This window comes from Accipiter gentilis, chromosome 15 (genome assembly GCF_929443795.1).
Source record: "Accipiter gentilis chromosome 15, bAccGen1.1, whole genome shotgun sequence".
NCBI classification, from domain to species: domain Eukaryota; kingdom Metazoa; phylum Chordata; class Aves; order Accipitriformes; family Accipitridae; genus Astur; species Astur gentilis.
Genome location: NC_064894.1, coordinates 25,478,757 through 25,501,832, shown reverse-complemented (window position 1 = coordinate 25,501,832; position 23,076 = coordinate 25,478,757). Strand labels below are relative to the sequence as shown.

General features: G+C 42.2%; 1 protein-coding gene across 1 annotated transcript in view; it reads right to left on the bottom strand.

The window, feature by feature from the left end:
* The window catches only part of SLC22A16 (solute carrier family 22 member 16), a 37,448-nt gene extending 26,688 nt beyond the window's left edge, over window positions 1-10,760 (bottom strand). The window contains exon 1 of the mRNA XM_049818259.1: window positions 10,642-10,760. Within this exon, the coding sequence (XP_049674216.1) occupies window positions 10,642-10,691 (50 nt within the window). The 5' untranslated portion in view covers window positions 10,692-10,760. The remainder of the gene's footprint in view (window positions 1-10,641) is intronic.
* Window positions 10,761-23,076: the final 12,316 nt, after the last annotated feature.

Here is a 23,076-nt window from a genome sequence, read left to right as displayed (position 1 = left end):
GCTTTAAATTTCTATACTGGAAATTTAATTCCTCCCTGCTTGGAAAATGATTGTAAAATTTCTCATTCTTACAGGTTTTTGAAAGTTCTCATGGGAAAAAGGTAAAACAGGCAAGATATCTGCATAACTAACTGAAGAATACTGGACATCACCTTCCTAGCAAACATTGGTAACCATTCCTGCACATACTTGTATCTTCTGAGTTTTCAGTTAGAAATAATAAGGAATATTAGCTCTGTGGATCAAATTATGTTTAAACAATTTCTGTAAATATTTGAAAGAAATGTAATGGAATTTGGGGTTGCTCCAGTCTTTCCTTCTTCCTTAATATAAGAATCCATAGCATTACTTTTGCTGCCTAGAATATGATTAAGATGATTTGGTCTATTTCTGTGGGCTACATAAAGCATTGTATCACCTGGACAATGGGTCATTTTACTCTCCCTGCCCCCATCTGCAACTCTTACAAAGTTCTTTTGTTAATTCTGACTTTCACCACCTTGACTCTTGATCAAAAGCAAAACAGAAAAGCTAAAGCAGACACCTTTGTCATATTAGCTTTTTAGGAATATTTCACTTAAAAAAAATAATTACTTAACAAGATGTTACATTTAGGGAATTAAGTGTCATATAATACTGCCTTCTAAAATCTGGGACAAAGTCAACATGTAAATGAAGGCATTGCTTTAGGAAAGGGAACTCAGTTTCAGCCAGAGATTCTTTTGCTACCAAAGAGAATACACAAGCTGCAATTCTACCTGTGCAGAATTCTACACTTGTAATTCTACAGTTCTACAACTTGAAGAAAGGGATTCGATTTAATGCACAGTCTGGTATCATCAAAGTATTGTCTTCTATTAAACTTGGTTTTGCTTATGTATGAATTGTTTAAGCACATCCCTATTTAGCAGCTATGTTCTACATTGAAAAGGAAAATAGCCTCCACACCAACAGCTTTTCTCTCTTTGTGTAACAAGAGTAGCTGGTATCTTCTACAGATTTTGTTAAACTCAGTTAGGACACCGAAGAGGAGCAAGACATAGCTCCCTTCCTCCTCTCTTTTCAGGAGTCTACACTGATGATCCACCAATAAACAGTTCATCATCTCTTGCAAGGTCAGCCAGTCTGTCCCACTCACATTCCTGCTCAGCCAGGTAAGTATCCCTGGCAGGCTATCTTCAAGGCAAGACAGGTTATCTCTAAACCCACATAAAAAAGAAGGTTACTGAGCGCAAGAGTACTTTCAGCTTCTTTTGCAGGTTTGTAGCTCACCTTCCCTCCAAATTGTTCCTCTTCACTGCAAATGTGTAACCCTCTCTTTGCCTAAAAGTCCTCAAACCCTTCTCCCCAAATGGTCAGGGGAATCTGCCCCATGATGAGACCTCATTGAATGATTAATTCCTACTGGAGAGCTTTTCAGTTTGTTTTGTTTTGATCAGCAGCCTGGTCATGAACTTCTGTGCAATTTTTGTTTATTTATATCCCCTTCCAGTTTCAGTCCTGGGTATTTGTTTGGCTAGCCTGTGTCTTCACAAGACAAGAAAAATATTTCTGTTTTCTCTCCTCTGAGAGATTTACACATTGTAGAGTATATAAAATAGTATGAAATGCCAAAAGTTGATTTAATAGATCTTGCATATTTTAATTACTGCCTTGATTTTAACTAGACAAAGAGCTTTTCTACAACCTCTCTAAAGAAGACAAGTCAAAATCTTAATAGCATTATTGATCTTTCCAAAGAAAAGGTATTTTCATTAGTTTTATTGGTCATTTATCTCTTCCATGATCAACTGAGTTATTCTATATTGTTCTTGATTTCTTAATGGAAAGCAACCTTTTCATTTCCTGTCATCCAAAGAAGATGATTCTACTACCCTTCTCTTTAAACTGTTACAACTGGAAGTAACTTAAATTAAAAACAAAGAAATGCAAATTACAGATTTGACTGTTTCCAAGGCTAAGAGTGCACTTTGGCCTCATATTAAATATATTCTGTAATGCTCTTTTACCTGCTTATACTTTAACAATACTGTCAGGTTCTTTCCTTGAGTCTTTCTCTTATGGTAGCTCATACAAAGGAATGATCTGGAATAATGCTGTTTTCTAACCTTACATAAATATTGACAAGCAATATATGGGTCCCATTCTCCACAAGAAGCCAATAAAGAAGCTGGATTCTGCTCAGACCTACCAGGATTCTTTTACATAAATCTATTTTTGTACCAACTGCCACCTCTATTCTCAATGGAAAAGTGAGACCGAAGTGAGCTCAGCTACACTGATCTACAAAGGATGACAGTTCTGTGAAGAGCCTAAAATACAAGTGTAAATGAGTCCCAGTCGCTCTGACCCTGGGACTAACACGAATTATCTCACTCAGAAGGGTGGAGCTGTAGCAAGTTTATGGTATTTCCCAGCTCTGCTGATCTACACCAGTTCCAAAGGTGCAGGAAAAAAAATCCAACCAATAATTTGTTCTGTAATATAAGCCATGAATATAAATTATTTAAATGAAATGTGGCCTCATCAGTATAATTTCACCATATGTCCAACGGCTTTGTGTCAGAGAACGCTTTTGGACATTGCTTATTTATTATTACTCATTTTTCACCTTTTGTGTCTGTCTTTCTCTCTAGCACTAGACAGACATCCACCAAATTAAATATTACATTATAGATATGGTAATATTTATTTATAGAACAAGGGCTAAATGAATATTATTAGTAATATTTTCTAATTTTTCATCAACGACACAAAGATCTGTGCCTGCAGTTTGAAGGTTAAAAAAATGTATTTTTGCCTACTTCATAAGTTCTAAATGATTGCTTTTATCTTCCTTTTTCCTTCTCAGAAAGCCAGTTGCAGGTTTTATTCCCTCAATTTCCATTCCTTTGGGATTTCCATGTTTTCAGAACTGGCTTGATCTCTTATTTTTCTGATCTTAATGCTCTCGATTCAACGGTTCACCTAAATCAATCTTTCGTGGAATTACCTGTATTCAAGGAACTGACAGCAAAGATTGCTGATGGAAAGTAGCAACATAGCAAGCATTTTAACAGTAGTATTGTTGCATACGTGATAATTTTTCTGATGTCTGACAGCAGAGCAATGCAAGGATCTTGGTATCTACTTCACATTGTCTTGAGATGCTGGCTAATGCTGCGACACAGAAAGTGTCCTGCCAGAAGCATTTCCCACATCTCAACCTCATAGTTAAGCCTTAAGTAGTTAATTTAGGTTGAAAGTAAAGAATCTGCATGTATACTGTACACTTGGATACAAAATACTGTATACAGTATGCAATCCATATACATCTATCTATACTACTTCTCTAGATCCCCTTCTCACTCAATGACAAACCACAGACAAATCTAGGTGAACCATTTATCTTGTCTTAAACCACTCACTGAAAATAAGACAGATGGATCATGTCCTTAAAGGGTCTAATTCTCCCCCTTGACAAGGTGACTAATGCAGATGACTGAAGTTTATACTATATAGGCCTGTAAAGTTAGTGAGAGGAGCTCACTAGCACCTTGATTTGGACAGCTGATTTCCCCACACAGCTAGCATAGACTTATACAGATGTATCAGGTAGGAACTTGGATTCTTCCAAAACTCTTCCACAACTTAGAGAGGAGAAAGAAGTTGCAATATGGATGGAAAATTCTGGGCCATCATGGATACAACACATTCAAATGGCACTGAGCCCCATCCAAAGTGTGGTGCTGGCTGCTCTTTACAGAGCAGCAAATTATTCCCAGTTCCTTGAAGCACCTTTTCGGCACTTGTTTTCTACTTCTTGCTGCCTTATTGACCTTTTCCATCAATTCTCCAGGGCTTGTCCTGTATTCCTGCCTCAGCACCACTGCTGAGGCTGCATCTCTGATGCTGATATCTTATAGTAATGCCTCCAAATAAACCCAACTTCACCTCTTAATGAAAACATATTCTTGAGGAAAGGGTTCAGTCTGTGATCCAATGGATGCTGCTTCTAGATTACTCAAACCACATCTTCCTTGTGTGTGATTTTCAGAGAACATCTGCTCTGAGTGAGGTAAGCATTATAGTTTGGCTGTCAATGTATGATATTAAGGCATACATTAGCTCTCCAGGTTATTTCAGTATTTTTCAAAGACAGCTGAGATATGTCTCCAAGTAGATGGAGATCTGACAGATCAACCATCATTATTAGTACTTGAAAATCCGTCTTGTATGGTTTGTCATCACACTTTTTCCAGTCTTGGCCTTGCAACTGAGACATAGCTACCTCAGTTGATATTTTCTCTGTCTTGCTATTTTTTCCATATTTCTGAGAAGCTGAGAATCTCATGTTCTTGCTCAGCTACTAGAACTTCATGCCTCAAGCTACCCTAAATAAAACGTCAGCTGTGTATGTATCTCAATTCCATTCTCATGTATAGAAAAATGGCAGCCCAGAAATTTTCATAGCATGTGCTGAATGAAGGCTTCTGGGGCCTTAGAAAAAATCTCTAAATTTAACATTGTTTTCTACTTGTATTATTTCACTTCCTGCAATAAACTGGTCAAACTTTCCATGACTAAGCTATGAATTAAGCTATGACTAAAACATTTCCTTCCAATTTTAACATATCTTAGTACTGCTGAAAATCATTACTATTATGAGAAAATTATTGGCAGAGCTTTTATAGGAGTGATATCCCAGTCCCAGGCATTATATTACAGGGAACACACTGTGCAGTGCCTTACATATTTCATTTTCGTTCATACCATAATATTTCAGGATGAAACAGCTGATCATCAGCTCCTTGATGTGTGTGATAATTGCTTCATGCTGCCATAACTATGTCCATGCTACAACTTCGTCTAGAAGCCACTCTGGGGGGTTGCCAACATTTCAGAGGTGCAGTCTGAATCTCAGCAGCAAGTCCTAATTGATTTACTAGCTTGAATTTTGAGTGCTGCTTGTATTGCAGGTTTTAGCCTTAGAGAAGTAATGGGTAGTACAAGTGTAATTTCATCCTGCTCTTATTTAGTTATTTTTCTATTATTGTAGTCTAATTTTTAATCTACTTCTATTATTAGAATCTACTTTTTCAATCCAGAAACAGGCAGGGTGAGGTTGACAGCACGTTCTGATGCAAGACACTTTTGTCTATGCAGATCCTGTGCCAGACTGCCTCCGGTATGACCTGGATCCCAGCAAATACTGTTAGTACCTCTTGCAGACCACACTGCTAGAGGAGTGTGGAGCATTATCCAGGAGCTCTTGCCAGTATCCAGCTTGGGTTCTGAGTCCTGAGTGTGTTTCTACTTTGCCTAGTCAGGCATAGATAATAAGATTTTTGTTTAAGCTGCTAGAGTCTGCTCTGTGAAAACACATGGCTTGCCTTGCTTGTCCAAGGCTACTAAGATGCCATTCAACCAGCTGATCAAGTACTCTTTGCAAAATATCTGGACGTGCCCCTGTCCCCCAAAAAAGGGGGAAAAAAAATGAAATGCAGCCAAGTCCACTTATTTTATCCTATGAACATCTGAGATGAGCACAGGCTGATTCAGATGTTATAATATAGCATAGTTATAAAGCTGAAGAACATTTATCCAGCATTTCTGTCAACTACCACCCCTGACTAGGAGCCAAAGGAGGACTTAGATTTGAGATTCTTCAGTCTGGCACATTCCAGTAAACACATCAGCTGTCCACTGACACATTTTGAAAAACTGAATGACAGATATGTTGAAATAAACTTTTCCACTGTATAAAGTAGCCAGCATATGGGGGAAAAAAAAAAAAGGTTTTTTGAAAACAATCTCTAGACCACAGTATTTTGTTCATCTTCAAGAAACTACTCAAAGCTTAAACAGAAATTCAACATTATATTGTTTAAAAATATTGATTTTGTGTAGGATGTACTAAACACTAAATGTATTAGTATTTCAGAAAAAGCTTGTAATGTTTCCAGTTTCTCAGTTAAAACTAATGATCTGTTCAAATACTGAATATGATTGCCTGTTTCTCCATACTAACTTGGTAAAGGAAAACCAATTTCTTTGCATGTCCAGGAAGTACACTTCTCCACTTGAAAAATGTATTTTTGTTGGGGAAGAACCTTTCAAGACATCTGTAAAATATTCCAGTTTGAAAAATCATTGCTTGAAAGTATCCTTATTTTCTTTTTGTGAAAAGAAGTGGTGAGCATGATCTTTGAGATACTTGGGACTCTTTGTTACTTGATACAAACCCAAGAATTCCTGGAGGTAACATGTACACACCACTGTCTGCAGGAGACGTAATCTGATCACAAGAGCTGTGAGCTATGAAACAAGAGAGAGGATAAGGGCATCAGCATGAAAATAAGAGCCTGGAAAAGTTCTGAGATGTGAAAAGACGACAGACCATTTGGTGTAGGACTTTAGAAGTGAACCAAGACCCCTACAAAGTAGGAAGAAGAGAAATGGTGTTAGCACAGAGTGTTCAAATATTGCTACTACAGCACTGACCAGCAGCATCTGCGTTACAGAAGTCCATTGAAAGAAACTCTACAGAAGTCAAGCCAGCTTTTTTTATGAGCTAAGCATAGTCTCTGGTCTAACTATGAACACTAGAAAAGTTCCAGGGAAATTAACAGAAAGTGTTGAAACTGCTGGCAAGTGTATTAATCACTACTAAACTCCATGTTTGGCTGCAACAGGTGAGCATCCTATCCAAACAGGCGAGCATCCTATCCAAACAGGCAGCCTGTCCTGCTTCTCTACTCCTCACAGCATCCATTGCTAATCCTTGTATTGATCGCTTCTGAAGTCCAAATTGGAGCAACTCCACTGACCAGGCAACAAGTTCATATAAGACAACAATGTAAAGATGTTAAAAACTGAATAAATACACAAACATTTCAGTAAAGAGCAGTCATTGTTAATTTATTAAATAGTCTAACTGCTAGTAAAATACTTTATTTATAAAACCAACATTTGAAAATCTGGATAACTTACTCAACTTTGTAAAAGACAGAATACTTTAAAAGGAAAGGCAAACTTCTAAAAGATTCTGGAAATACTTCATCACAAAACCTGGAAATAGTGTCAGTGACACCCAATCTTCCTCTCTCTCCCTGACAATTTTCACCACCTGCTTTTAGCTAAAGCATAAGCCAAGATTTGAAAACTGTAAATCACAGGGAAAACTCTACGTACCACATAAGCTGCATCTCATAGCTACCAGACGTTCCAGCTGGGAAATCAAATCCTCACTCTCATCCACACTTAGGATAAGAGGTACCTTACCAGATTTCTCTGTAGACAGCTATTCCTGATTAGAACACGACTCTGTTCAGTACTCTGTCATGGTGTAGATCAGAGCTGCAAAAATACATAGCCTGTTTCTAACCAGCAACCAGATGAGTAAATTCTGTGTCCTGCTGGTAGATTAAAGTCACTGAAGTTATTAAAAGTCCTTTAGTTTACCTGGGAACTAGATATGCGGGCAGCATGAGCCAGCCAGCCAGGTCCTAAGGCATGCCCCCCCTCTACGCACGTGCTGTGCTACCAATCTTACGGCCGTGGGTCATCTCTCCCCGTTCCCAGTACGGGGACCGGCCAGGGACAGCAAGTGGCTGACTCCGTCTTCTTTACTTGACGGGCTCCTGAGCAGGTTTTTGCAGTTGAGGTGGGTGGGCAGAAAGGGGCTGGGGAAGGGGCAGGGGGCAGAGAGGGAGAGGACATGGGCACAGCCTGGCAGGAACTGCTGCACGGGAGAAGGGTGCAGTTCAGTGCAGGTAAACTGGGAGCTCTAAGGCCTGGCAGCTCGTTAGAGATGAGGCCATTTGAGGCAGACAGGACCATTTTTTCTCATTCACCTCTGCAATAGCAAGCAGTGACCTCGTGCTCCAAAGACAGACTCAAGAACAGTGTTTAAAACAACCTTCTTGAATTTATAGGCCACAGATGCTACCCATGCCCAAATTCAAAGACAGGCATAAAGTCTTCCTTTAATGGCAAAGGATACAGAAGCTGTTACATTTTTATGGTTGTACATGCATGTCTTGAGACCCCAGTAAGAACTATAGCATCACTGAGACTTCTGAAGGAGAGTCCGAATGGAAAGCAAAATACTGCCAGCATCCATGTGAATGTCAATTCTGCAAAATTCACAACCTTAATAAAAGTGAAAGGTTTCTATATTACCTGTATATGAATAATTTTTATATAGCTATATATATTATATATATTACATATATATAATGCATACGTACTCTCTCCATGTATATATTGATATATGTATAAACAGCTGGCCACTCTTTACTGCAACTGTCATATCTTAAGAAAATCAAAACAGTCTCAAAATACTAACAGTCATGCTTGGATTGCTCAGCATCTGACTGTGGCAAATCTACAGAACCTCTATGTAGTGCACAGGTTATATGGGCCTTATAAGAACTGCTTGAACTTAAGAAATGACCAATTATCTGTCAGTGTCACGATGCATAAATACAAACCGATCAGAACTAACTTCACAGTTACAGTTAAGAACAACTTTTTATACGAAGTATGATCATTTATCTAGCAGTATCAAGGGATTAAAAAGAGTTTTTTACAACTTTTTTTAAATAGGTGCATCCACCATAAGCTACTATTATACTTACTTTTAGCATGTGGTCTCTGAAATCTCAAACAGCCCTGAGTCTAACATGACTATACAAATTTTGGGGAAATGCAGTTCATCTCAAAGGTCCTAAACCTAAAGCAACCCCTATTGAACTGCATCTCAAATAATCTGCCCCCTAGATGTGAGGTTATCACTGTAGAATTGTTCTCCCTTCAATTGCAAGAGGTAGTTGTGGAAACATTATCTGAAGTATTGATAAATGTTCTCGAGTAGGAAAACTACTTCAGTAGTTAGGAATGACTACTTTCCTGTTATTTCAGTATTCAGCATCAAGTGCCTGCTTGCCACAAAGACCATGCAGGACAGAAGAGCAACAGCAAAATAAACGGATTACTAGGATTTCTCTCCTAGTTCACATAGAACAAGGTATTTTTGTTGCTGACCCAGAACTGCTAATGAATGAGTTATTGTTCAGATAGTTATGCATGTAAGTCACAACTTAGCCAAACATGTAATTTAAGGATAGGTCCCAGTTAAGCAAAGGAAAAGTCTTTCCATCCTAACCATCTGCAGATGCTATTGATAGCCACCACTACTGCTCACAAATGGTATTAAGAGCCTATTCTGCTGTGGAGTTCAGCTATGCATTTCTATCATTAAAAGCAGTTGCCAGGCTTTGTTCAAAACGCTGCTCCTGCCTGCCCCCAACAGAGAGGAGATCAAAGTTGTGGGCTAGGCTAGCCCCACTGGTGACGGAGCTAGAAAGTGCAACACTGCAATTCAACAACTTGAACTTGTAGCCACATTGTGACACCTAGGTCTATTCCAGACATCTGCTCCGAGGAGTATACGCCTTCAAAATCCATGCTGATCAGCGCACTGTGAAAGTACAGGACAGAACCCACTGTGAAGATGTGTGCCTCCTAGTCTTACAATTCATACTCTGTAAAATTTCATTTTCTTGCCAAATGTTTCTTCTCCATTACCTGCTATAAGCAGAGTCTCATATACCAGCCCTGCATCCACAGCTACAGAAGCACACATACCACATCTGTGTATCCCATCTAACAAAACCAGGGCTCTATACACACACATCATAACCACAAGCCACATGGAAGAAAACTCACCACAGTGCATCACAGCACCTACCATACAGATAACCCCTCGCCGATGAATATACATACTCCACGTATCACATGCAACAAGCCCAACCTCAATAAAAACACGTAATCTATTGCACACAACAAACCTGTGCCCCTGTGCAGAAACAGCCCGTCTGTGTGTCACGCAATACTCCTAAACATGCTGCCTGTACCCTCCTATCACCCATCAAGTGCCCAGGCTGTTCCAGGGCCTGGGGCTCCGTGCGTGTGGATGCACACGCGTGTGTGTGCACACTCACCTGTGCAAGAAATACGTGAACATGAAGTGTCTAAGACTGCACGTACATGAATGCGTGTGACCGCACGCATAGTGTATACGAATGGATACGGTGCCTACAGGTGTGTGAGCCTATATGTGACTGGGTAGCACGCGGGCGCGTACATGAACATGGCATATGTACAGGTGTGTGCGTGTAGCACGTGTGAGCACGTGCACGGGTGCCAGCGTGTCCGTGGAAGGCTATATACGGGGATGGGGCGCAGAGTGCTGCCACCACACGTGCCAGCGCCTGTCCCGGCAGCGTGAATTTACACACCGGGGTGCGAGCGCACGCGTGTAACACGCGTGTCAGCTCCCCTCCGTGTCCGTGTCAGTCTGTGCGTATGCACCACCACCACCCACCACCCCCCGGCAGCACACGCGAGGCTACGAGGACACGCCACGCACGGTGCCTGCGCCAGCCCCCCCCCCCCCCGCGCCCGTCAGTCCCGGCGGGGGTTAGCTATGATACCCTGCCTGCGTGGGTGTCCGACAGTCCCTGCACGGGGACGGACGGGCGACCGCCACAGTCCCCCGTGGCCGTGCGAGCGCGGGGGGGAGGTGGTGGGATGGGCAGCGGCCCCCAGCCCACCGGCGCGGTCCCCGCTCGGGACGGGACGGGGCTGGCCCGGTACCTGCCGAAGTGTCCCAAGGAGTCGAAGAGCCGCTCGGAGCTGGGAGCCATGGCGGGGCGGCAGCAAGCCGGCAGCCTCGGCGTCGCTTGTCCCGGCGGTGCGGAGAAGAGGCGCGGGCCCGGCCCGGCCCGGCCGCCCCCGCCGGGCTACGACGCCCCGCCCCGCCCGCGGGAAGGGTGGTGCGCGCGGCCCCTCAGCGAGGCGGGGCGGGGCGCGTGCCTAACGGTCGCCGCCCCGCCGCCAACCGTCCCCCTCCGCGCGGGAGCCGGTCCTGAGGTGGGACGGGCGGGACCTGCAGCCCCGGCGGCCCCTCTTCGCCTCAGCGCGGCGGGGACACCGCGGGGGGGGGGAAAGCTGGCGGGCTTCGCTCGGCGGCAGCGGGGGCAGTCGCTGCTGCCTTCCCGCGTTAGGGCTGTGGTTCCTGAGGGAGGGGTTTCTCAGCTCTCTCGCAGCGGCTGAGCGGCTCGGACGCTTTCCTCTGAGGGATGGGTCTCTGCCTACCCCGTCGGGCAGCACCTGCCGCACGCTCTTTTTTTTTCCCCATGAAAATTAAATTAAAGGAGGCAATTACGGGCTTAAATGCTCCTGTGACAATCGTTAATAATCTGGTGTTTCAGGGTCTAGTGTATTTCATGTAGACGTTTTCAATTAAAGGAGGGAATAAACAATTCTTTCCCAGGACGTCTTCTGAAGAAGGCTCGTTTTCAGTAGCCTTATAATCTGCTCTGTTATTTGGTGATATTACATGGGGGTTTCTCAAAGTATTAGCACACAATGTAAAATAGTATCATTTAATAAAGGTAAAATATGTAATGTGTCCCATCTCTGCATGACTGTCATTAGTACTCCAATTTGTAATGAAGCCTCAATTATATTTGGGCTTATTTTTATGTCTTACCCAGAGTAGGCCAAGATAATAATTTTGAAATTGTTTGAAGATTAGCAAAGCAAGTTACGACAGGAGGCTTTTGTAATTAACTTAGCAGTGGGTTTTGTTGGAACAGGTAATGCTCTAGCAGCCCAGTCACTCTGGGCTCTAAGAATTAGGCAAGATACAGAAAAAAAACTGTTGTGGGTGCAGCTCTCATATTGAACATTTTTCCTCCCCAGAGCACTGAATTTCCCCCTTCTCGGGTGGATCCAAGTTCAAAGTTGTCCCTGCTCTGAGGGAGGAGATGGACCAGATGCCCTCCAAAGTGTCCTTCCAACCTAAATTATTTTATGACTCTGTGATGAAAGATACATTTCCAGCAGATTGCATGAGCTCTTTCTGGGCTGCTCTAGTGGAAAACACAAGGGAAAAAAAAAACCAAAAATGCCAAGTCAATTCAATCTTATCAGATGCATACTTCATTTGTAAACCCCTGTTAAACCACTGGAAGTCAAACTTCCCTTTCCAAAACCCGACCAAAATACTTCTGCAACCACACGGGCCATTAGGCTCCGCCATTTTGCAGGGAAATGTGCCTTTAAGAGACTGGCACCAAGCAAACGCCACAACCGTCCCTCTGCACAGAGCAGACGTTGGGGCTTCGGGGTGTCAATCTGTTCCGGCATAGACCTGGAAAAAGCAGATGTTCATCAGGTTCCTTGGCTCCGAGCGACTCCTGACCGGACCACCAAAATGAGCAAATATCATGTTACAACAACTAGGAATCTGAATAATAAGTTCAGCAGAGGATTGTTCCTCACAGTGAGCGTGTCGTCAGGCCCCTCACCTCACCCAACAGTTTTGAAGGCATTGCTGAGTTTGGCAAAGCTCCCCATATGTCTCTGTGCCTCTGCAAAGGACATTTTAACACTGAGTCTAGGGTTTGCTGCAGTTACTTTCTTAGGCTATGTAAACTAGTAAGTCTAAGGACAGATTTGTTTGCTTTCAGTAAGAATTTCTGTATTACATATTCTTTGCCTTATAAATATCAGCACTAAATTTAATCATCCTTGGTTTTTTTTCTGGAGAATGTTTTCCAGGTTTGAAATGGTATGTGCTTGCATGCAGCACTGGTACTTTAACAAAGCATTTCTTTCTCCAAAGAACCACACTAGTTAAACAGTTAGTTGCAAAACCAAACACCACTGAATAGTAAACATTCCGGCTAAATATTGCACTGCTGCTCATGTGCCTGATTTTAGTGTCTTGCCTCCTACAACAAGTAAATTCATTACTTTTCAACAGCATTATGGTATAGGGAAGAACTATGGTGTAAAAGTCAAGCAGGAAATAGATAAATCCCTTTCAGGACCATTTTTTAAACCTAAAAAGATCCATCAATAGTTTTCTCTTTGTGGAATCTCTCACAGGCATTCTTGCACGCATTTCTCTCTATGCTTGCCTCTTTGATAATACCATGACTTTACTGCCCATATCAAAGACAGGAAATTTGCACTCACTCCTATTAAAGTTAATACCAAACTCCCACAGGTCTGCATATCCAAAGGTTGTTAACGTATTGTCTGCAATGTCTGCTTTCTTAAACATGTGGTGGTCACAGATTTGCCTTGTTTCTTTCATGCCTCAGAAGATGCACAACATGCTTTAAGCCTGCCTTCCTCCTATCCTGTTACAGCAGCGCTACATGAAGCAATAACTGTGCTTTTAGTCATTGTTTTTCCTCAGTGAGTTGTTTTTCACCGGAGTCGCCTAGAAACAGTCATAGTACTGTTCACGTACAGTACACAGCTCTTTTTCCGCAGGATTGCGCTCTGTGATAAACTTGTGCTACAGAAAGTACAGGGAACATCTAAAGAAGAAATGAAAGATACCTATAATTAAAATGTGTCAAGATTAGACCATACGCATCCAAGCTCAACTTACTTCAGAATTTTAGGGATTTTTATTAGCCAAAGAAACTGAAGAGAGGTTGTGATCTCTTTCCTATAATCTTTGGAAACCACTGGGATCCAAAGATTGAGGGTGTTCACAAAAGACAACACTCTCCACGGTATTCCAGAGGTTTAAAATGTTGCCCTTTTAATCCTGCAAGGGGAATATGCAACAGTGCATCACAAAAAACTTCAGTTACAGGTTTAGCCTCATTTCTGACACAAGCAGGCTGTTGTTCAACAGAGACACTCAATATTACACAATCCTTGAGGAAGAAGTGATCTTAACAACTCATAATGGGAGAAGAGATGGCTTACAAAATAATGTCCTTCAGTTAGTCATTCCCACTAGGAAAAACCTGGCTTCTACTGGTAAGGGCTGTTCCTGGCCTCCTCTTTTTTAAGAAGTCAAATGACAGTGTCACCAAAATATGAGAGGTGTGTGAGGAACATGCCTGCGATGTGAATTTCTGTACGTGTTCTCATACATTCATATGTGCATTCTGAGCTTCAAATTACAGCTGCACCCTAAATACCAAAGTGGTGAGGACAGCAGATAACTGGTAGTGTTGCCAACACTTTTCCATGGACATAGGTGATGGCTTCTTAAATGGAGCCAATCTGTGACCCATCTGTTTCCCCACTCCTTTTGACAAGACTTGTAAACCACAGATGAGGGGCAGTATTACAGGGAACGCGGGAACTGCAGTTGTGTCAAGCAAGAATCACAGATGGTCTAACTACTGCCACCAGCACTCAAGTCAAGCACGCAGGTAGAGTCCATCCCTGAGTGGTCTCTGATGTCTGCTTTATCACACTAGTGAAAAAACCCTCACTGAAATCAACCACAACATAGCTTGAACGTAACCTTCTCTCACCTCCTGTTTTGAAGTTACCAATTCCTGTTCCCTTCCAGGGAGAACCTGCGGGATGATTGCAAGTGCATTTATCAATGAAAACACAATGGAACCTTCTACAGAGTAAGCCCCAAATGGGTCCTACTTGCATAAATGTCTGTCAGCCATTGAATTGCTGGTGTTGAAAAAAGCTTGCAGAAAACTTGTCTTTACAAGAAGTAAGGAAGTAATGCAGACATTGCTTTTGTCTGCTGGAAAGTAAAATAAGGCATTATATGAGTTTTACTTTGGTGGTTTGGGGGTTTTGCAACTACATTGCAATTGCTTGTGCATAATTATGCATTTACCAGACTTAAAAACATGGTCAGTAGTGTAGCAAGTAGGTTGATAAAGTGGATCAGCACATGCACCCAGCTATGCAAAAACTTTTTGGATTCTCCTGAACTACAGGGAAGGAGCCCTGCAATTCCCTGTTTTCTCATGACAGTCCAAGCATTTTCTTATCAACCTTAAAGAGCCAGAGCCATAGTAAGGTTGACAGGGGAGTGTTTGGTCAGCAGCTGTTACAAGACAAATACGCTCAGTACATCTTCTTTTCCCTGCTGCTGCTACTCAAACAGTAGGCCAGGCAGGCACGAGGCAGTTTTAGCAGCCCCAAGTCATTTGCTATGGTTTTGGCTATATTTTTTCTTACTGGATGGGACTCTGGAATAATCACAAGGGACTCCTCCAGAGAACTCACTCAGGATTTATATTCAGCACAATAAAGGCCCAGATAGGATTTTGAAAGCCTAGCAAGTGTCTCCTAGTTGAAATGTGGACATCTGCAAAGACACATCTAACCATGATACTTCAGCGTGGGCTACTGCAGTTTCATGTTTTCAAGAACTCTTCCTCCACAGTATCCTTTTGTCTGAAGTTATTCCAGCTGTACAGATGATGAATGCATACGAACAGACTACTTCATCGTGGAAGATTTCTATACTGGTCCAATATGAATAAACAGTCTTCTTGAATAATGAAAAAGTAATTCAGACATTCAGAAAAGCAAGGAGAATGTGCAGGAAAGCAATGAGAGCTTTGCAGGTCATTATTCCATCTAAACTCTTTGGGGGAATGGAAGCCCCTTAGCAATAAGGAAGATGGCAATGAGAATGTGTCTGAATATTGTTTCAGTTTTGGACTACACCTACAGTGTGTACACATAGGCCTGGCCTCCTAGGGAATGCAGAGGCTAAACTCTATAGTATCTTTATGATAGAGTTCTTCAGGGATGCCTTATAAAAGTCTGAGAGCTCTGATACACATCTTAAAAATACCATTTAGCAAAAGTTTAATCTAAACAGAAGTTCCAAAGAGAGCACTCTAATTAAACATTAACACAGTGCACTCAAAACCCCGACTTTAATTTTGTTTCTATTATTATTTTTTTAGTATGTTTCCTCCCTTCCTGTAAGATAGGTGATCACATATTAGCCAGGACACAGCATCAGAAAGCATGCCAGGGGACACAGGGCTCAGTGGCAAAGTCTGGGCAATATTCTCTCAAGCTCTGTCTGCTCCAAGGTTTTCAGCACAACTTCCTCGCCATTAATGTGACCAAGGGAGTGACAACATGGTCTTGTGAACTCCCCAGCACCCTCCTAAAACAGCAGTATGCATGATTGCAACTGCAGTGTTAAGTAGGGTTACAAAATTGTTCTCTGCTAGTCTGTATTTAACTTGAGAACAGAGAAGGCATCTTTGAATATGCTGCATTTTGTACTGGATATGTTTTGCTATTTTGTACAAACGAAACATACAGGAGGACAGAAATAAAAGATAATAGGAAGAAAGTGCTTCGAAGAGTGGGAAGGGAGCTCACAGTTCAATTTTGTAATCCTGTTAGAAGTAAAATTAAGAAGTGACTAGAATTTACGCTGCATTGGAACCTGCATAAGGAAAAAATACAATTACCAAGTGACCCTATACACTAGCAGAGACAGAGATAATATAAGCCAGAAGCTGAAAGTTGAAGCCAGATTCACTAAAATGAGAAACAAGGTCCATGTCCATAGCAAAAAGTGTAAATAATTATTGGAACCATTAACCAAAGGAACTGATGGACTCTCCACCCCTTGAAATTTTCTAATCATCATCAAATTAGATGTTTTTCTCTTTTATAGATAGATAGATAGATATTCTCTTATATAGAGGTATTCTCATATATAGGGTTATTTATCAAATGAGTTCAATAATAAAACAAGTTGAAAGTCTATATCCTTCGCTACGCAAGTGATCAGGCATGCAAGTAGTACCTTCTAACTTATAAATGTATCCAGAGAGAAAATTGATGAGGTTAATTTTCTGTTGCAGTGAATTAGTTAAACAATGCTGGCAATTACTGAATTCCTTTAGCTGCTGCCATGCCGATGTATTGAACTCTGAAAACTGGAGTTTCTTTGGGACCTCACAGACAAGCACTGTGGCTTCTTAACAGTGCAGAAAAAAACAGCAGCATATCATGTTAGCTTAAGCTATTTAGCATGAATAACCAAGGACACAGTCAAGAGAGATCTGACAGATTTAGATGAAGTGACTGAAGATGATACCGATACCAGCTGTCTGCTCCATTGCCCTCCGCTTGATGCCTCAGCAAATCTATGGTCTGTGAAACAGGCTGGCTGAGGTACAGATTACATATTATTTGGCCCTGTCTATGCTGGCAGAAAGGTGGGTTGGACCTGCGTGCCAGTAGTGTCTTAAACCACTGCATTTTGAACTCCCGGGTCCTGTCTGTTGGTGGTCTCGGCAATGAGGAAGTGGCAGGACATTTCAGAGCAGGAAGGACGCCAAGCACAAGCGCCTCAGGGATCTGGAATACATACTGTGTTTACTGTATACTGCAAAATAGCACCCTGGCTAATAAAGCAGACAAGCAAAAATTACTTTCCATACATCCATAGGAGTTACTTATTTCCTAATGTAAGATGACTATAACATAGGGTGAAGAGCAATGAAGTGTAACTGAAATTTTTGAGAAAAAAATACTTCCTTCTTGTAAGAAAAGTACTAAACATGACAGACATAATTTTTGTGCATTTGGCAAAAATCAGACAGAGACTATACACAGATATGCAGCCAGGTAATGTCAGATACTCTCATCAAACAGTCTCATTTGAAGGCAAAAATTTTACACAACTTTGACAACAGATTCAAAAGCTATTGCTACACCCAGTTATAGAATCATTCCTATTCTGCATAACAGTTAGGGATACAAAATGCCATAGGTGAGTTTGCATTCACTGGACTGATTGTGTTTAGGCTATGAAGACCCCGAAGGAAAAAGAGGCTTGTTCAGCTGAATCTCCAAAGACACATGCAAGCACCCGCCACTTAGAAACTCCAATCTGAGGCTGACGTTGGCTACGTAAGCACTTTAAAGTTTTAAAGACTACTGCAAAACTGAGCCAGGTGAAATCCACAAATGGCTAGAAAGCAAATCCAAACTCTGATTCTACAACCTTGTCCAAGCAGAACCCCATAGAAAACCTCATACAGAGTCCTGTTGCCATGTCCATAACTTCCTAAGAGGTATGGAGCAGTCACTCTTATCAAGCAATGCTCCAGATGGGGTTTTCCACATAGAAGCAGTGCAAGGGAAGCAGGAGTAGATTAAGATGATGCCAAAGCCAAGTAGCATAGATGGCAAACATTACAGCAAGGACCTTCCAGGAGAAGCCCTACCAAGCAATGGTCTTGTCTCTACTTGGAGGCACACCACCACTCCCAGACAAGAGGCAAGAAAAATTACACATTTTGGCAAAATCTGCTGGCAATTTTGGGTATTATGCACTTAACTGTAACTCTTCAGTTTCCTGTACAGGGTAATTCATGTCTGTGTAGAGAGTCCCATGACAGATGGCATTTCACACTCTATAGCACACACCCTGCACCAAAAAACCCATGTATTTCCAGTGTCTCCCTTCACTTAACTGAGCTATCAACAACCACCACTAGTTTAACATGGTGCCAGCTGAAGCTGTCCCTCCTTTTCACTTCTGAAATTGGTACGTGTGATTCCTCAAGATTTGTAGAGTCCTCTTTTTCTTTGGATAAATGTTACTGTGAAAGTACAACATGAACTTTGGTGACATACTAGCAAAGTCATTATCCTTACAGCATTTCTGCTGCTTTACTTCCCCTTTGATACACTTGGGTCTTAAATCTTGCAGTGGAAATGACCTGGATTACACCGATATTTTTTTTTTTGCAGTTGCTTTTCTCCGAGTTGACCCAGTTTATCTTTTACTGCATGTGCTGATGCCTGCTGTATGCTAAAAGACCACAGTGAGGCAGGTATGCTCAGCGAGTTCTTGCCAAGCCTTTGGGATTAACAGTTTATTTAGTATTCCTCCTACACCCTGTCATGCTGGCCTATGTGAGTTTTCAAGAAGAAAGCAGTGATTACCCAGAATGCTGCCCTTGTTACTTTTGAATTTGCTTGGCTGACTCGAGAGGGACTGAACTAAGTCTGCACAGGCTCAAGGACTTCCAATCCTCTCAAGAAAATTATTTTAAGGTACTAAATATTGTTTCTGTTCAGAACAAATCACACAGGATACGCAGCTGAGTTTTCCGAAGGACATAATTAAAACATGCAAGGATTAATGTAAGCACTTGATTGCAAAACCAAACCAAACCACTCAGTACTTTGACAGCTCTAATATCAGCAACTCAAGAAACTAAAGGAGTGATTTTGTGCACTTACTATACATCTCATGCTTCTCTAAGATTCCCCAGCATAAAAACACAGATCATCCCAGGACATAAACTTGGGTAAAGGGAAAAATCCGGTCCGCCATCCTCCATCACTGCTTCAATTCCGATGGAGAAAATGGGCAGAAAGCTGTGAAATGAAAGAAGTAAAATAATGAGGCTCTGAATTTTCTTCCATTTATTTAAGAAATATCAAGCTATGATTGATTTGAAGCACACATGAAAAAGACAGAGGGGACAAAAAGAGCCAATTTGTGGCTTTGGATATGTTACCAAAGTGCTTGTTCCAACAAGCTGTGTCCCTTCCCTGGCGAAGTGCCCTCTTCGTCCCTTCTCTTTTGTGTATCCACATAATTTCCTGATTATGCAAATGCACAGCAAAACCAGTTCATCTGAAAATGAAAATCAAAATAAAACACAGGACTAAACTGGTGCATAAGGTTTTTGTGTCATCTGTCTGTCATTCCACAATGAAGAGTTTGCTAGTCTTGAATTGAGGAGGCCAATGTTTGAGCATGAGGGTGAGCAAAAGCTTGGACAGCGGAAGCAGGTGAAGTTCCAGCTTTCTCCTGCACCCTTTTCCAGCCCAACACACTCTTGCTGTACAGCTAACATTTCTGTGGGATTCCCCACGGCTTTCCCACATTATACCAGGTTTTGTTATTGTAAAATTCCAGATTAAGCTATAAACCATATCAGATTTTTTAGAAAGAGTTAGGCTACCCCTGAATTATTGGGAAAGATGGCAACTAACTGGCTAAGGGCAAGCTTCCAGATGGCAGCACCACTTTCAGAGAGACGCTCCTCCTTCCCAATATGTTTTTGAATGACTTCCTTGTCTCTTCCTTCACACAGAGCTGCACTGTGCCAAGGTGCTCAATCAGAGACTTCGTGATTCATTTGGAATGAACAAAATAAGAAGTCTTCCTACTCCTGTGCCAATCCATGAAGATGTCTGTCTTGCACATGTATAGTTTTTCTCCTCCCTCCCAAAATAGACATATCAGAACTAGAGGGAAAATGAAAGCCAAGAGGGAGAAAGTCATTTCCATGCAATGGGAAACTACATAAACTAATACTTGGATGAATCCCCAGCTAAGAGATGTGATATGACAGAGGCCCATAAAATCAGAAATGGCACAGAGAAGATAGACAGGCAACAATTATTCACGGTTTTTCATCACACAAGAGTAGGGACATAGAGTAAAACTATCAGGTTTGAAAACAAATTTCCAGAAATATTTATTGATATAACTAAATTGCAATTTTAAAATGAGAATGTGTTCCTATAATGAAACACTGCTGCAGTTGAAAATATAGATGGGTCCAAAAGAAATTAAATATATTATCATCAAAAACACTGAGGCTTATTTATCCATTTTTTTGATGTCAAGAGCAAACCAGTCATTTCAATTCTTTTCAATTTCTTCAGAGGACTCCTCTGCTCTTTACCATGAACAAGGAAAATAACAGCAATAACAAATGGTGCTAGCCCTGGTCACCCTCTCCCAGGCAGGAGAACTGCCCGAACCTACGGACACCACACCGTACCCACCCATGACAAGGTTAGAGAAGCCCTTCAAGAGACAGGTCTGGGCCCCCCCAGCACAACCGGCCCCCCTGGCCAGAGGACGCGGGGCATTTGGAAGTTAGGAAGCTGACAACTGGGGGTAGATGCTAGTAGCGCCCCGAGCTTGAAGCCTGCGTGCTCCCTGGCAGGGATGCTGTAAGAAGAAGACATGGCTGCGGACACCCGCTGCTCTGCACCCTGGTGTGACAGGAGGAATTTCCAGGCTTGGGTAGGACAGTCTCCACAAGTCTGCCCAAAGGCTTCTATTTCAGCACCTAGCGGCACACGAGAAAGAGAACAGCTTATGCAAGAAGGAAACAGACACATGAGCTGCTAACTGGGAAAGAGGCTCTATTTTGGACTCTCAGCATTCAACACTGCTTCTAAAATGCACAGATCTGATTTTTTTATACTTATTAAAAACCAGAAACTCCAAAATAATGACATGCCTAGTGGCTGCCTGCTCACTTTTGGACTCAAGGGCTGTAAGCACAAATCTCCGCTTTGCCCTGTTTTCAAGAAAGTATCCAAGAGTCTAACAGCCCCCACTATAGATAAATATTTGACTAAAAATCAGTGAGTGATTTTGGCACAGTGGTGAGGGCACAGATAGCAGATTTGCACCCCAGTCTCTGGTCTGAGAAATACCCATACTGCATGCAACACCTCCAAGAGGAGAAAGACCAACTTAAGAACAACCAGGTGCTGATGACAGCCACAAGAACGTGGAAGACCAAGGCCTTGGTCCCAGCACCACACCAAGAATGTGTCCACAAAGATGTGCTCCAGGCTGGTAGAACCAGGCCAGCCGCTGCAGCACTGCCAAGCAGGAAACTTGAGGATGGCCATAGTGCCTAAAGAGTAAAGCAGCCATTAGTCTCTGCAGGCACCAAAGCACCCAAAGGGTTTGAGTCTCAGGGAGATGGTACCTCTCTCCGTGCATGACAGCACTCTTTCCCAGTTCGATATCTGTTTCTCTGAGCAGTCACTGCACTTTTTCTGCAGTTATCCTCCGAAAGACTCAGATTCTTAAACTACAGCGTACACGAATGGTGTCATTCAATTGATGCACTCAAGGAAGGTGTCCAAAGGTTTAAAACAGGATGAGAAGCAAAAGGCTACTTCACTTCAGACGTCGTTAAAGGAACTCAGAAGTGCCCTGTCAATATTAAAGTTCAAGCACAGGAGGAGACAGACACTGAGAGCCTCTGCAGAGCTTGACTTCTCTGACCAGACCAGGAGACATGTCTAGAAAGGCGCTTTTCTCCTTCACTTTCGTACCATCTAAATGAAGTGGTAGAAAATGAGCTGGCCAGAGAAAAATATCTGCTTGGAAAGAAAGTATAGTAAATTTTAATCACTACCAGGATTATTAATTGCATGTTATTTATAGTGTTTATAGAGTTTTACAGACCACTAAGAAACAGCATTCCCATACATTGCTTGAAATAAAATCCTCTTCAGAATTTGTTTACACATTTGAAGGATCTGTCAAAATAACAGACGCAGTATTTGCATTTGATGACAAGATTTACCTCTTCTGAAGAAAGGGTTAATGTGCCTATACACAATTCTTAGCCATCTTTTCAAATGCAGTCTCTTCATAGGAAATGCTGGGGACATCTGTGCTGGTTTTGGCTAGGATAGAGTTAATTTGTTCCATAGTGGCTGGTATGGGGCTGTGTTTTGTATTTGTACTGAAAACAGTGTTGATAACACAGGGATGTTTTTGTTCCTGCTGAGCAGCGCTTATCCAGAGCCAAGGGCTGTTCTGCTCCTCACCCCACCCCACCAGCGAGCAGGCTGGGGGGGCACAAGGGGTTGGAGGGGACACAGCTGGGACAGCTGACCCCGGCTGACCCAAGGGACATCCCAGACCGTGGGACATCATGTTCAGTAATGTAAAGGTGGGGGAAGAAGAAGGAAGGGAGGGATGTTGGGACTGATGGCGTTTGTCTTCCCAAGTCCCCGTCAGGCGTGCTGGAGCCCTGCTGTCCTGGAGATGGTGAACACCTGCCTGCCCATGGGAAGTGGTGAACGAATTCCTTGTTTTGTTTCGCTTGCGTGCGGAGCTTTTGCTTTACCTATTACATTGTCTTTATCTCAGCCCACGAGTTTTCTCACTTTCACCCTTCTGATTCTCTCCCCCATCCTACTGTGGGGGAGTGAGCGAGCGGCTGTGTGGGGCTGAGTTGCCAGCTGGGGTTAAACCACAACAACATCTGATAGGAAACACATCTGGTGGCCGAGCTAACCAGTTTTCCCAGCTCCAGTGAAGATAGTTACAAGTAACTGTAGAGGCAGTGAGTGTCAAAACAGTTCAGTAATGCATTTTCTTGTTAAAACTGGGTAACACCATTTTTCCTTTCTGTAAGAAAGATAGTGACTCTAACTGTCCCCAAGTTCTTGAGCAAATCCCTGTAAATA